General features: G+C 36.0%; 1 protein-coding gene across 1 annotated transcript; it reads right to left on the bottom strand.

Moving 5' to 3' along the window:
- Window positions 1-10,271: 10,271 nt before the first annotated feature.
- Window positions 10,272-12,084, bottom strand: LOC119536518 (actin-related protein 2/3 complex subunit 5). The gene has a single exon (XM_037839397.1). It carries the CDS (start codon window positions 12,028-12,030, stop codon window positions 11,575-11,577), a length of 456 nt encoding a protein of 151 aa, XP_037695325.1. The 5' UTR covers window positions 12,031-12,084; the 3' UTR covers window positions 10,272-11,574.
- Between the last annotated feature and the right edge of the window lie 460 nt (window positions 12,085-12,544).

Consider the following 12,544-nt stretch of genomic DNA (forward strand, 5'->3'; position numbering starts at 1 on the left):
CTTTTTTTTTTTTGGTGATAAAATCTGCTGGAAAATATCCCGCCTTATTGTATTTAGACTTCTCATTGTTTTCAGCATGAATTTTTAATGTTTTATTTCTGTCTTTCTTTATAGTTTTTTTTTTACCTGAGATCAAGAAATTGAATTGGAGCCCTATATGCTATAGCCTAAAAAATGTTCTATGATCATATTCCACTGTGATTTGGAAATATCACACACAGAATCTCCCCTCCCCAAGTCTCAGCATTCTGTATACCATTCTGAACATTATTTTAAATTGAAAAAGTGGATGGTTTCTAAAAATACACTTAAAAATTAAAGGAAATCTACTGGTACTTAGTTCAGTTTTAGGCAAAACAAACAAACAAACAAAAACTAGAGCCTTGATTTTGCAAGCCAATTAATTTAAGATCAAATTTAGCAACATGTTACATGGGGCATATTTTATTTCCTTAAAATGTTGCATTTTTAAAAATTTCCAAAGGAGTAGAGAAGTACTATTGAGTGAAAAACTCTATCTATTGTATTGCTTTACTTGTTGAATGTCAAGTTTTTGTGGAGAAATATTTATTTCATGAGGAGGCTTATTCATTATAAATGTTTGGGTAATTTTTAGTCTGTTGATAATATCTTCAGGAAATTAGTTTTAATGTATTGCTACAACATAGGAGCATGAAGAAGGAGGCCAATTTTCCCAAGTGGGATGTGACAAAATGCCACTAAAGCTATTCTAAAGGCTTTGTCTTATTTAGGTTCCCCCAGTGGTTGACTCTGAGACAAGTATTTGAATGCAAATAATTTATTTGGGAGATGATTCCAGGAAACACCAATAAGGGAGTAGACAATTGAGACAGAGAATGGAAGGACTCCAATAAAGAATGCAATATCAAGCAAGTTAAAACTTTGAACTATGGTGCACAATCTTACTGGGGAATTCTGAAACCAAGTAAACACCTCTATCTCAGTTGCTCTTTCTGGTGGGCAAGGGAACTAGGGTATTTCCATCAGTCATTGATTGACAGCCAGCACCTATCAATCACCAGTTGAAGACTGCTCCCTCTTGGGGCTGGGAGATTTAATGCCCAGCAGGTCCATGCAGGCAGACAAGGTACTAGCAGCAGAAAAAGCCTCTGCAGACAGAAATAGGTGCCAGCACTGAAATTGGACTCTTGTGGACTGAAAATGGTAGTCATGTCCAAGGAGATGATAGGTGGGGCACTACTAGCAACCGCTTCAGACTTCTTAGTTACTAAGGAAAGAAGATCATCCAATCAGTAGTTGAAATGCTATTGTTCTGCAAAATAAGGAAATACCATGTAAAAGGATCAGGGGGCTCTGTTTAGAAGCAAAGATGTCTTTTCAAGAGCAGAGTACACGCATCAATTATGATTATAAGTAGGCAGATGTGGGGTTTGATGCTCCTGAAAGTAAAGCAGATTCTTAGACTAATAGGAATTGTAATCATTTATACCATTTCCCTCATTATACAGAAGAATTTGAAGTTCAGAGAAATTAAGTTTGCCTAATGCCGCATGCTACATAATACCAGAATTCACCCCTGGTAATTTCTGGTGTCCCTTTTCACTATATCATTCTGCATAAAAGCAGTCATGCATAAAATATAGGATTCCCATACACCATCCCACCAGCAACACCTTACATTGCTGTGGAACATTTGTTACAATTGATGACAACACTTTTTTATTATAATTGTACTTTTTTTTTTAACAGCAGTTGCCTTTGTTATAATTGATGAAAGATTATTAAAATCACACTATTATCATCCATAATTTAATTAGGTGTATTTCTTCCCATATATGACCCTATTATTAACACCTTGTATTTGTATCATGCATTTGTTATAATTCATGAAAAAACATTCTTATTCTTGTACTATTAACTATAGTTCATCTACAATAGGGCTCACTGTGTTGTACAGTCCTGTGTTTTTTCTTTTAATTTTTATTCTAGTAATATATACATCCTAAAGTTTCCCTTTTAATCACATTCATTTCTGTGGCTCAGTGCTGTTGATTACAGTCACAATAATGTGCTATCATCAGCACCATCCATTTCCAAACCTTTTATCATCAACCTAAACAGAAATTCTATACAAGTTAAGCAGCAACTCCATTCTGTCTCCTCATAACTCATAGTCTAGATTGTATATTCTAGAGTTTGCTTATTATAATGATTGTCGGATCATATGATAATTCTGTACTTAGTTTCCTGAGGAACTGCCAAACTGTCTTCCCCAGTGTCTGTAACTTTTTACATTCTCACTGGAAAAGAATGACTATTCCTGTTTCTCCAAAACTTCTCCAACACTTGTAGTTTTCTGTTTTTTTTCAGTAGTGACCATTCCAGGAGGTATGCAATGATATCTCTTTGTGGTTTTAATTGGCATTTCCCTACACTTAATGATGTTGAGCATCTTTTCATATGCTTTTTAGCTATTTGTATTTCCTCTTTGGAGAAATGTCTCTTCAAGTTTTTGGCCCATTTTTAAATTGGGTTTTTCCCTTTCATTGTTGAGTTGTAGGATTTCTTTTTATATACCGCGTATAGAACCCTTATCAGATATATGGTTTCCAAATATTTTCTCTCATTCTGTAACTTGTCTTTTTACTTTAATGATGAAGTCCTTTGATACAGAAAAGCTTTTAATTTTGATGAAGTCCCATTTATCTATTTTTTTCTTTTGTTTCTCATTCTTTTGGTGCAGAGTCTAAAAAGCCATTACCCAACAGAAAGTCTTGAAGATGCTTCCCTGTGTTTTCTTCTAGGAGTCCTGGTTCTTATATTTAGATCTCTGATCCATTTTCAGTTAACTTTTGTATATGGTGTGAGATAGGGGTCCTCTTTCTTTTTTTGCATATGGATATTCATTTCTTCCAACACCCACTTGATCATGATGTATAATTCTTTTAATGTGCTCTTGGATTCATTTTGCTAGTATTTTGTTGAGGATTTTTGCATCTATATTTGTTAGAGAAATTGGTCCATAATTTTCTTTTCTTGTAGTATCTTTATCTGGCTTTGGTATTAGAGTGATTTTAGCTTCATATGAAGAATGAGTTAGTTAGTGTTCCCTCCTCTTCAGTTTTTTAGAAGAGTTTGAGCAGGATTGGTATTAATTCTTGGAATGATGGGTAAAATTCACCTGTGAAGCCAGGTCCTGGGATTTTCTTTGTTGGGAGGTTTGTGATGACTGATTCAGTCTCTACTTGTGTTTGGTTTGTTGAGGACTTCTATTTCTTCTAGGTTGATGTAGTTTTTCATGTGTCTCTAGGAATTTGTCTATTTCTTCTAGGTTGTCTAATTTTTTGGCATACAGTTGTTCATAGTATTCTTTTATGATCCTTTTTATTTCTGTAGTGTCCATAGTAATGTCCCCCTTCTCATTTCTGATTTCATTTCCATCTTCTTTTTTTCTTAGTCTACCTAAGGGTTTGTCAATTTTGTTGATCTTCTCAAAGAAGCAACTTTTGGTTTTGTTAATTCTACTGTTTATTTTTGGTTCTCCATTTTGTTTATTTTTGCTCTAATCTTTATTATTTCTTTCCTTCTGCTTGTTTTGGGATAAGTTTGCTGTTCTTTTTCTAATTACTCCAGGTGTGCAGTTAGGTCTTTTAGTTCCTTCTTCTTTTTTAATGTAGGCTTTTAGTACTATAAACTTCCCTTGCAGCACTGTCTTCACTGTATCCCATAAGTTTTGAAATATTGTGTTCTCATTTTCATTTGTCTCAAGATATTTCCTGATTTCCCCTGCATTTTCTTCTTTGGCCCACTGATTATTTAAGTGTATTATTTAACTTCCATATTTGTGAATTTTCCAGTTCTCCACCTATTATTGATTTCCAGCTTCATTCTTTTATTGTTAGGGAAAATGCTTTGTATAATTTCACTATTTTAAAATTTACTGAGACTTGTTTTGTGAACCAACATGTGGTCTATCCTGGAGAATGATCCATGAGCATTTGAGAACAATGTATGTCCTGCTGTTTGAGGGTGAAGGGTTCTGTATATATCTGTTAGGTCTCATTCACTGATCATATTATTCAAGTTATATGTTTGCTTATTGAGCCTCTGTCTAGATGTTCTATCCTACTGATGTGAGTGGTGTATTGAAGTCTCCAACTATTATTGTAGAGATGTCTATTGCTCTCTTCAGTTTTACCAGTGTTGGTCTCATGTATTTTGGGGCACTGTGGTTAAGTGCATAAGTATTTATGATTGTTATTTCTTTTTGTTGGATTTCCCCTTTTATTAATATATAGTGTCCTTTCAGTCTTATAACATCTTTTGACTTAAAGTCTTTTTTGTCCTATATTAGTATTGCTAACCTAGTTCTTTTTTTGTTAGTATTTGCATAGATATCTATTTTCATCCTTTCGCTTTCAACCTGTTTTTGTCTTTGGGTATAAGATGAGTCTCTTATAAACAACATATAGTTGGATCATGCTTTTTTAGAATCCATTCTGCCAATCTGGGTCTTTTGATTGGGGAGTTTAAGTACTACAAAGGCAGTACTTAACTTCAGGCTTTTTATCCTTTGGTTTCTGTATGTCAAATCTTTTTTTTTGGCTCATTTTTTACCCTTTTAGTTATCCTTACTTCATACTACATGTACATTTATGTCTTTCATAAGAATTGGGAAATTTTTTTACTATTATTTCCTGAAATATTCTTTATGCCCCTTTTTCCTTCTGTTCTTCTGGGACATTTATGATGTCTATGTTTGCGCGCTTTGTGCTGTTACTCAAATCTCTGAGACACTGCTCAATTTTTTCTATTTTTTTGTCTCATCTGTTCTTCTGAGATTTCTATTGTCCTGTCTTTTAGCTCACTGATTCTTTCTTCTGCCTGTCCAATTCTGTATATGCCTCTATTGTATTTTACATCTCTTCTATTGTGCCTTTCATCCCCATTTCTGTTATTTTTCTATTTAAACTTTCAAAATATTCTTTGTGCTCACACAATGTCTTCCTAATATCCTTTATCTCTATCTCTTTAGCCATATTTTTCTTTATCTTCTTGAATTTATTTACATGTTTTTTAACATCTTTGATAAGTTGTTACATTAAGGAAATGCAATCAAAACCACACCCGCTAGAATGACAACTATTAAATTTTTAAAAAAGGAAAAAAACTGGAGAGGATGTAAAGAAAGTGGAACACTAGTTCATTGTTGGTAGGAATGTAAAACAGTGCAGCTGCTGTGAAAGACAGTTTGGTGGTTCATCAGAAAGTTAAATAATATTTTAGAATTACTATGTGACCCGGCAATCCCACTTCTAGTTGTCTGTCCAAAGAATTAAAAACAAGGACTCAAACAGATATTTGCACATCAATGTTCATAGTGGCATTATCCACAATTGCCTAATATATCCATCAACTAATGAACAGATAAACAAAATGTGGTATATACATATAATGGAAATTTTAGGGAAATTTTTAAAATATTGAGTATTACAGCCTGTGAACTTGGTTTACCTCTTCATCTTAATTGTCATTAAAATCTCTTGATATTGATTTATAAAATTTTTAAAAGAGATCTGGTCCAACCCTTGTTAGATATATTTTAAGTACTTAATTTTAGTGCTATACATGTATTCATTTAATTATTTTTAAATGCTTTTTAAAGACAAGCATAAGGTATTCTTCATAAAAGGTGACCACAATTATTTTCTTTGTATATACTTCTTGAAGTTTTCCCATACACATAAATGTATATTTTAAACCACTCAGAAGCATAGCATACATATTATTCTATATCTGGTTTCTTTTTCACTCCACAATATATGGTGGAGACTTAACCATTTGACTACAAAAACTTCTATATTCATTCTGTAAATTGGCATTTAATGTTACATTTTCTGACTATGTCATAATTTATTTTATTTTTACTATTCCATTTTAATTTTTTAATTAAACTTTGAGATAGTTGTAGATTCACATGTAGTTGTAAGAAATAATACAGAGATAACATGTATATCTTTTATTCAGTTTCTCCCAATAGTAATATCTTGCAAAACAATAGTATCACAACTAGGATAATGACATTGATACAATCCACCAATTTCCCCTGGTTTACTTGTACTTGTGTGTGTAGGTGTGTGTGTTTAGTTCTGTGCAATGTGATACATATTCAAGTATCCACCACCACAGTCAAGAGGCAGAACAGTTCCATCACCACAATGATAGCTTTTGTAACCATCCCCACCTCTCTCTTAAAATCCCTTTATCCCTAACCCCATTTCAAATACCTTGTAACCACAGCACTTAATCTTTTAAAAATTTTATCATGAAAAATTTCAAAGTACAGATAAGAGTATAATGAAACCCAATATGCTAGTTAACTAGATTTAACAAGTCATATTTAATTATTTTTGTTGAGCTATTTTAAAATAAAACATATACATCTGATATTTCTCCACTAAATATTTCAAAATCCATCTGCAAAACTAAGGACTTTTTTTTTTACATAACTACAAAACTATTGTCATACCTAACAAACATAATTGCTTAATATCATTTAATACACAAATGGTGTTCATATTTTTTGCATTGTCCTTAAATTCTTAAATTTAAAAATTCAAATCATAATCCAAACAAGATCTAGATGTTAATTTGATTATTATGTCTCTTACATTTCTTTGAATCCAGAGTAGACCTCCCTTTTCCCATGTCATTGATTTGTTAAAGAAACTTGTTGTTTGTCTTAAAGCAAATTCCATATTCTTTATCTAATTGGCTGTTAATAATTTGGTTTAATTTCTTCCTTCATCCACTTCATACTCTGCATGTTAGTTTATTTGGTTTCTGTGATGGTTTGGAGCTGTATGTACCTGAGAAAAACATGTTTTTAATCTTAATCCATTCCTGTGGGTGTGAACCCATTGTAAGTAGGCTTTCTTGATGAGGTTATCTCAGTTAGGGTGTGGCCCAACTCTGTCAGGAGGGGGTCTTAATCTTATTACTGGAGTCCTTTATAAGAGAATGAAATTCAGACAAAGAGAGAAAAAGCCACAGAGGGAGCAGCCAGGAGTTGAACTTGAACAGAATCCCGAAAAAAAGGCAGAGACTAGAACCCAGATGTGGCCATGTGCCTGGTCATGTGACAAGCTAGGGCTCACTGGCCTCCAGCCCCAGAGCACCACAGCCTTAAGGGAGAAAGCATCACACTGTTGATGCCTTAATTTGGGCTTTCTCTCCACCTCAGAACTATGACCCATTAAATTCCCATTGTTTAACCCAACCCATGTCATGGTATTTGTTTGAACAGCCCATAAAACTAAAATGGTATCTTTTTAAATAAAATTATATTGAAAGATAACATTCAAACAGAAAAGTGTACAAATCATTTGTATACAGCTTGAATTTCCACAGAATAAATACCTATGTGTAACTAACAACCAGATCTACAAGTAGATCATTAGACAACATTTTTAGTGGGAAGATTGGTCCAATTATGTGGCCCACCAGAACTAGAAATGGAACTCTGTCATGTATTCGTTAATCCCCAAAACAATTTTAAGAAGGGGTTATTATTCCTTTTTTAATTTCCAGGTGAGAAAGCAGATGAGGCCCATAGGAGTAACTTGCCCCAAATCACACAGCTAGTGAACACTGAAGCCTGTGGTAGGGGACAGCCCTAGCGTGCCTGCCACAGTTCCCTGGGACCCACAAATGCATCCTGTGCTCAGGACCTGCTTTGTCAGCCTGTCAGGATAAAACACAACCCCTGGTCGATAAGCAGACTGCTGGTCCATTCCTTCCCCTATTGTCCTGAGCATATGTAAACATTCACTGGAGACAGTCTGACTCTGGTGGGCATGTTTTATGATATCCAGCTCACACCCAGTGCTATATCTGTCCCTGGTGGGGAGGCTATGGGGTTCCTCCACTACAGCAGACAAACACAAGAGAGGGGTGCTATGCCTAAACATTTCCCTGCTTCAGCTACGGTTTGAGACTGACGTAATTCTATGGAGAGCCGACGTCCATTAGAGCAGCTGACCTTGCTCTGTCTCTTCTCTATGTGAGTAAAACGTCTTCCCACCGGAGTATGTGTGAGTTGTGCTTTTGCTAGCAACACTGACACATGTATTGCAGTGGGTTGACATCTCTAGGGGTCTCACCTGACCAACAGAGCCTATTTTAAATTCACAGCTATTTTACCCAGTCTTTTCTCTTAACCACCCAACTATATGACTTACTTAGATTGAAGGCTATCTGTGACTTTTCTGAAAAGCAATCGAACCTTTTATTTATTTATTTTAGTGTCAGTAACAAGGAACCTAGATGCTTAAAAAAAGGTGTCTAAATATTAAAATACAGTTTTCTTTTTAACATGTTAATGGCTACAACCAAAAATGTTCTGGAGTCAAAACATGCAACTAAAGTAAATGGAGAGGGGTTAGGATAAAAGAAAAAAGAGCACAAATAAAAAATATTTTACCTTTTATAATATTTTAGTGAACTGAGTTTTGGCTGCTAAGAACTCACAGCAGGACTTGCCCTTGACCAACAGGAGCTGCCACATCAGGCAATGCCTGGAAGCTTAAGCCTTCTGTAACTCCCTGTTCTAGTTTGCTAATACTGCCAGAATGCAAAACACCAGAAATGGATTGGCTTTTATAAAGGGGGTTTATTTGATTACAAAGTTACAGTCTTAAGGCCATAAAGTGTCCAAGGTAAGTCATCAACAATCAGATACCTTCACTGCAGGATGGCCAATGGTGTCCGGAAAACCTCTGTTAGCTGGGAAGGCACGTGGCTGGTGGTTGCTCCAGAGTTCTGGTTTCAAAATGACTTTCTCCAGGATGTTCCTCTCTAGGCTGCAGTTCCTCAAAAATGTCACTCTTAGTTGCTCTTGGGGCATCTGTCCTCCCTTTGCTTCTCCGGAGCAAAAGTCTGCTTTCAGTGGTCATCTTCAAACTGTCTCTCATCTGCAGCTCCTCTCTCAGCTCCTGTGCATTCTTCAAAGTATCCCTCTTGGCTGTAGCAAGCTCACTCCTTCTGTCTGAACTTATATAGTGCTCCAGTAAACTAATCAAGGCCCATACTGAATGGGCGGGGCCACACCTCCATGGAAATTATCCAATGAAAGATCTTACCGACAGTTGAATGATCACATCTCCACGGAAACATCCAATCAAAAGTCTCCAACTCAATTGACACCAATACATTTCCTGCGCACACAAGACTGCATCAAAGATAATGGCATTTTGGGGGACGTAATACATCCAAACCAGCACACCCCCTCTCCAATGACCCTAAGCCAATATGAGGGTATCAAAGACCATTCCTCTTGCCTCAAGTTCAGAGAAATCTATGATGATATTCATGCTCCCAAGCTCCCCAGGCTGAAGATAAACTTTGGCTGCACTCACCTCCATGTCTACTTCTCTCCTTTCTTGCTTCCCTCACTCCCTTATAAGTTTCACCTGAGCAGTGCTCCCTCAATAAATCATTTTCATAGGTAGCCCTTTCTCAGGCCCTGCTTCTAGTGAACGCAACTAAAGACAATTCACCCTTTTATTTCCTCCCTCTGTGCCATTTTTCCTTTAACAGAAATACTCACTGAGCAGAAATAAGACTGATTTTTCCAGTCATGTTGAAATGGGCAGAGAAGCATCTTGTTCTGAGGAGTTCTCACTGAAAGGACTTCAAATGAAGTATCAAGAGTGTAGTATTTTCCTCATAAAGACACCTATCCATTTTGAGCATGTTTGTTTCATTTTCTAGAAAGTTTCTTCAAGTTGCAGTCTTTGTTTTGAAAGAATTGAGAATTCAAGACCACATCTTCTGACTCAATGTCATTATTGTGTCCTGGAATCCGAATCATATATAGATGCTGTTTTTCAGTGGCTGTACTTATTTTGTACTTTTGTACTTATTTACTAAGGTAAAATGCTCATTGATATTCATATCCTCTACACAAAAAATGGTACACATTTTATGTATTTTTAATCATTGCAAGAACACAATTTCTAATCTTACCTTCAGTAGAAAGAATTCACACCCATGAGTTGGAACTGCTGGAGTGCTAATGATCTCCCTAGAGTTTTATACTAAATGATATTCCTACCATGAATGAAAAAGATACTGTAGTTTCTAAAAAGGTCTAATTTCCAGGAAGAGTACTGTATAAAGAAACACATTGTCTCAACATGTTTAGTGATCTCTGAATTTAATTTCTCTATCAACAGTCTATTAGAAAACATTTACTTATATCTTTGTTTTTTTTTTTTTTTTTTTTTAAATATTCAACACTGACATTTTATTTTCTGAACTTTATCATTTTTACAAAACAAAACAGCAGTTATCAAAAACAGCAAAGAGTATACAATTTCTGTACCAGTTTTCACATAAGTCAATGATTATGAAACTGGTATCCAATGTAAATACTAAACACAGGCTGATTTCCTTTCTGGTCAAATGCTTTTGGGTATTTGTTTTGGAGCTACTAAAGAATAGCTTTTTATAAGCACCAGTCATTTTCTTAAGAACTGATTTGGTTTGTCCAACAAAGTAAACACTTTTTGCTGTGTGGCATTTTCTTTTTTAAAAAACACTGAGATAAAATATGGAATGTATATTTGTTTGGATCTGAACCAAATCTTTTGAGATCCCAATTACCCTGAAGAATACTGAAGACATTTATAGGGCATATTAAATACTAATTGCACATCTCATAATGTCTAAGGCAGCTTCTGTATTTCTATAGAAAATAGCATTTCATTCAGAGACTGCCCAGGGAATGAACTACATCACAGTGTCCATATCCTTTCTGATTTGGATTACAGTTTCCCCAAATAGGGCCATATTATTAGATTTTGGGGACAAAAGTTTTATGCTCATGCCAAACAGGCTCTGATATTTTATAGATACATTTATATAGAGCAAGACTCCTTGCTCTGGACCCTGGGTAACCACAAAGAAATTGAGAAGCCATGATTACTGGATGTTGAAAGGAAGAAAGCATACTTAAAAACTCACAGGATAGATAATCTGGAGGCTAGCAGAAACAAAGCTGTAACTTTGTAGTGGTGTTCATCCACCACAAGTTCCAGAAACACATTTGCTTAAATAGGGGAAGTATGGTCCAGTTTTGCAATGTTAATAGCTGCCAGTCTCTCAAACATATTTTTTATACAGATCACTGCTTGGCTAGCAATGAGTTAGGAAACTGGCCTCAAATTTTTAACATATCTCTCAGTATTAGTCAAAACAAAACAAAACAAAACCCAGCTAATAGGGATTAAAAATTGCACAATTAAACCTGACTGTAAACTACACTATTTACAGACGGGTATTCACATCACTGAAATAGCTTTTGAGAGCATGAAATACTCCTGTTGAAACAAAATTTCCTCTCTATTATCCCAATTTTCATTAAAAGAAAAGCTGATATATAATTTTCTTTTTTACAGATATGAAAAAGGAAGCAAGAAGGCAAAGCTGAGAAAAACAGATGCTACTCAAAAGGCAGCGGTAGCATTTGGTTGTTTTGGTCTTTGTACCAGCAACTCCCATTCCCATGGCAGATATCCAGTTCCTGCTGGACTACACTGTTTTCCTTGCAGTCAAGACTCGAACGATGGACCCTACTCCTCCAGCTGCAAGGGCCTTTTCATGCCATTGCAGTAACACAGCACTGCTATTGTCAGAGGGGCTTTCAAAGCCTTTATAAATATACTTCATTAGGAGATCCACACTATTCTTGTCCAGAGATTGAACTGCCTTCTCAATATCGTTAGCTTTAAAAGAGATAAGCACCTTCAGGACAATGCTGCCTGCCCGATCCTTCACCGCCTGACTCTTGGTGTTGATAGGAGGATTTTTCAGAGCTGCTTGTAGAGCAGCTGTCATGTTTCCTTGCCGCAGGCAGGAGTCCACCTCGCCCTCATCAGGCCCGGCCTGGCCGTCGCCTCCGTCTTCCTCGTCCACGAACTTGTTCTCGTCGTACTCATCCACGTCCACCTTCCGGAACCGGGCTGACGACACCGTATTCTTCGACATCCCTGATCCGGACCGATGGCAAAGGCCTCCTCTTACTACGACCGCTACCTCAGCAACCCCAACTCAGCAGGAACCCTCAGCCTGGCGCCTTCACTTCCCTCTTCCGCTCTCTACTTATATCTTTGTAAAGGCAGAACATTTGTACTTTAAATGACAATGTTAAAATTATGAGGTTAATGAATATCATTGAGCCACAGATATAGGAGTGGAGTAAGAGGGATGGCAGTCAAATTCAGGTATGTTTATTTATTTAACATCATATGTTCTAGTGCTACATTAGGTAATATACAGTATCCCATATCAGAAATTGACTCAAGAAAGACTTAAATGATTCACAGTTTAATGAAATGTGAATCTAGAAATTCAATACCCTTAGTAAATGACCTAGGAACTCTATCAGCTTGCACTTCTCTTTTCACTGCACTGCTAGCTTCTACTTTACACATACCCTTAGCTTTTTACCAGTCTCTGAAGTTCATTCTGTTCAGTGGCTTTCATTCTACTCTCCTAGGAA

Source organism: Choloepus didactylus, chromosome 1 (genome assembly GCF_015220235.1).
Source record: "Choloepus didactylus isolate mChoDid1 chromosome 1, mChoDid1.pri, whole genome shotgun sequence".
Taxonomy (NCBI): domain Eukaryota; kingdom Metazoa; phylum Chordata; class Mammalia; order Pilosa; family Megalonychidae; genus Choloepus; species Choloepus didactylus.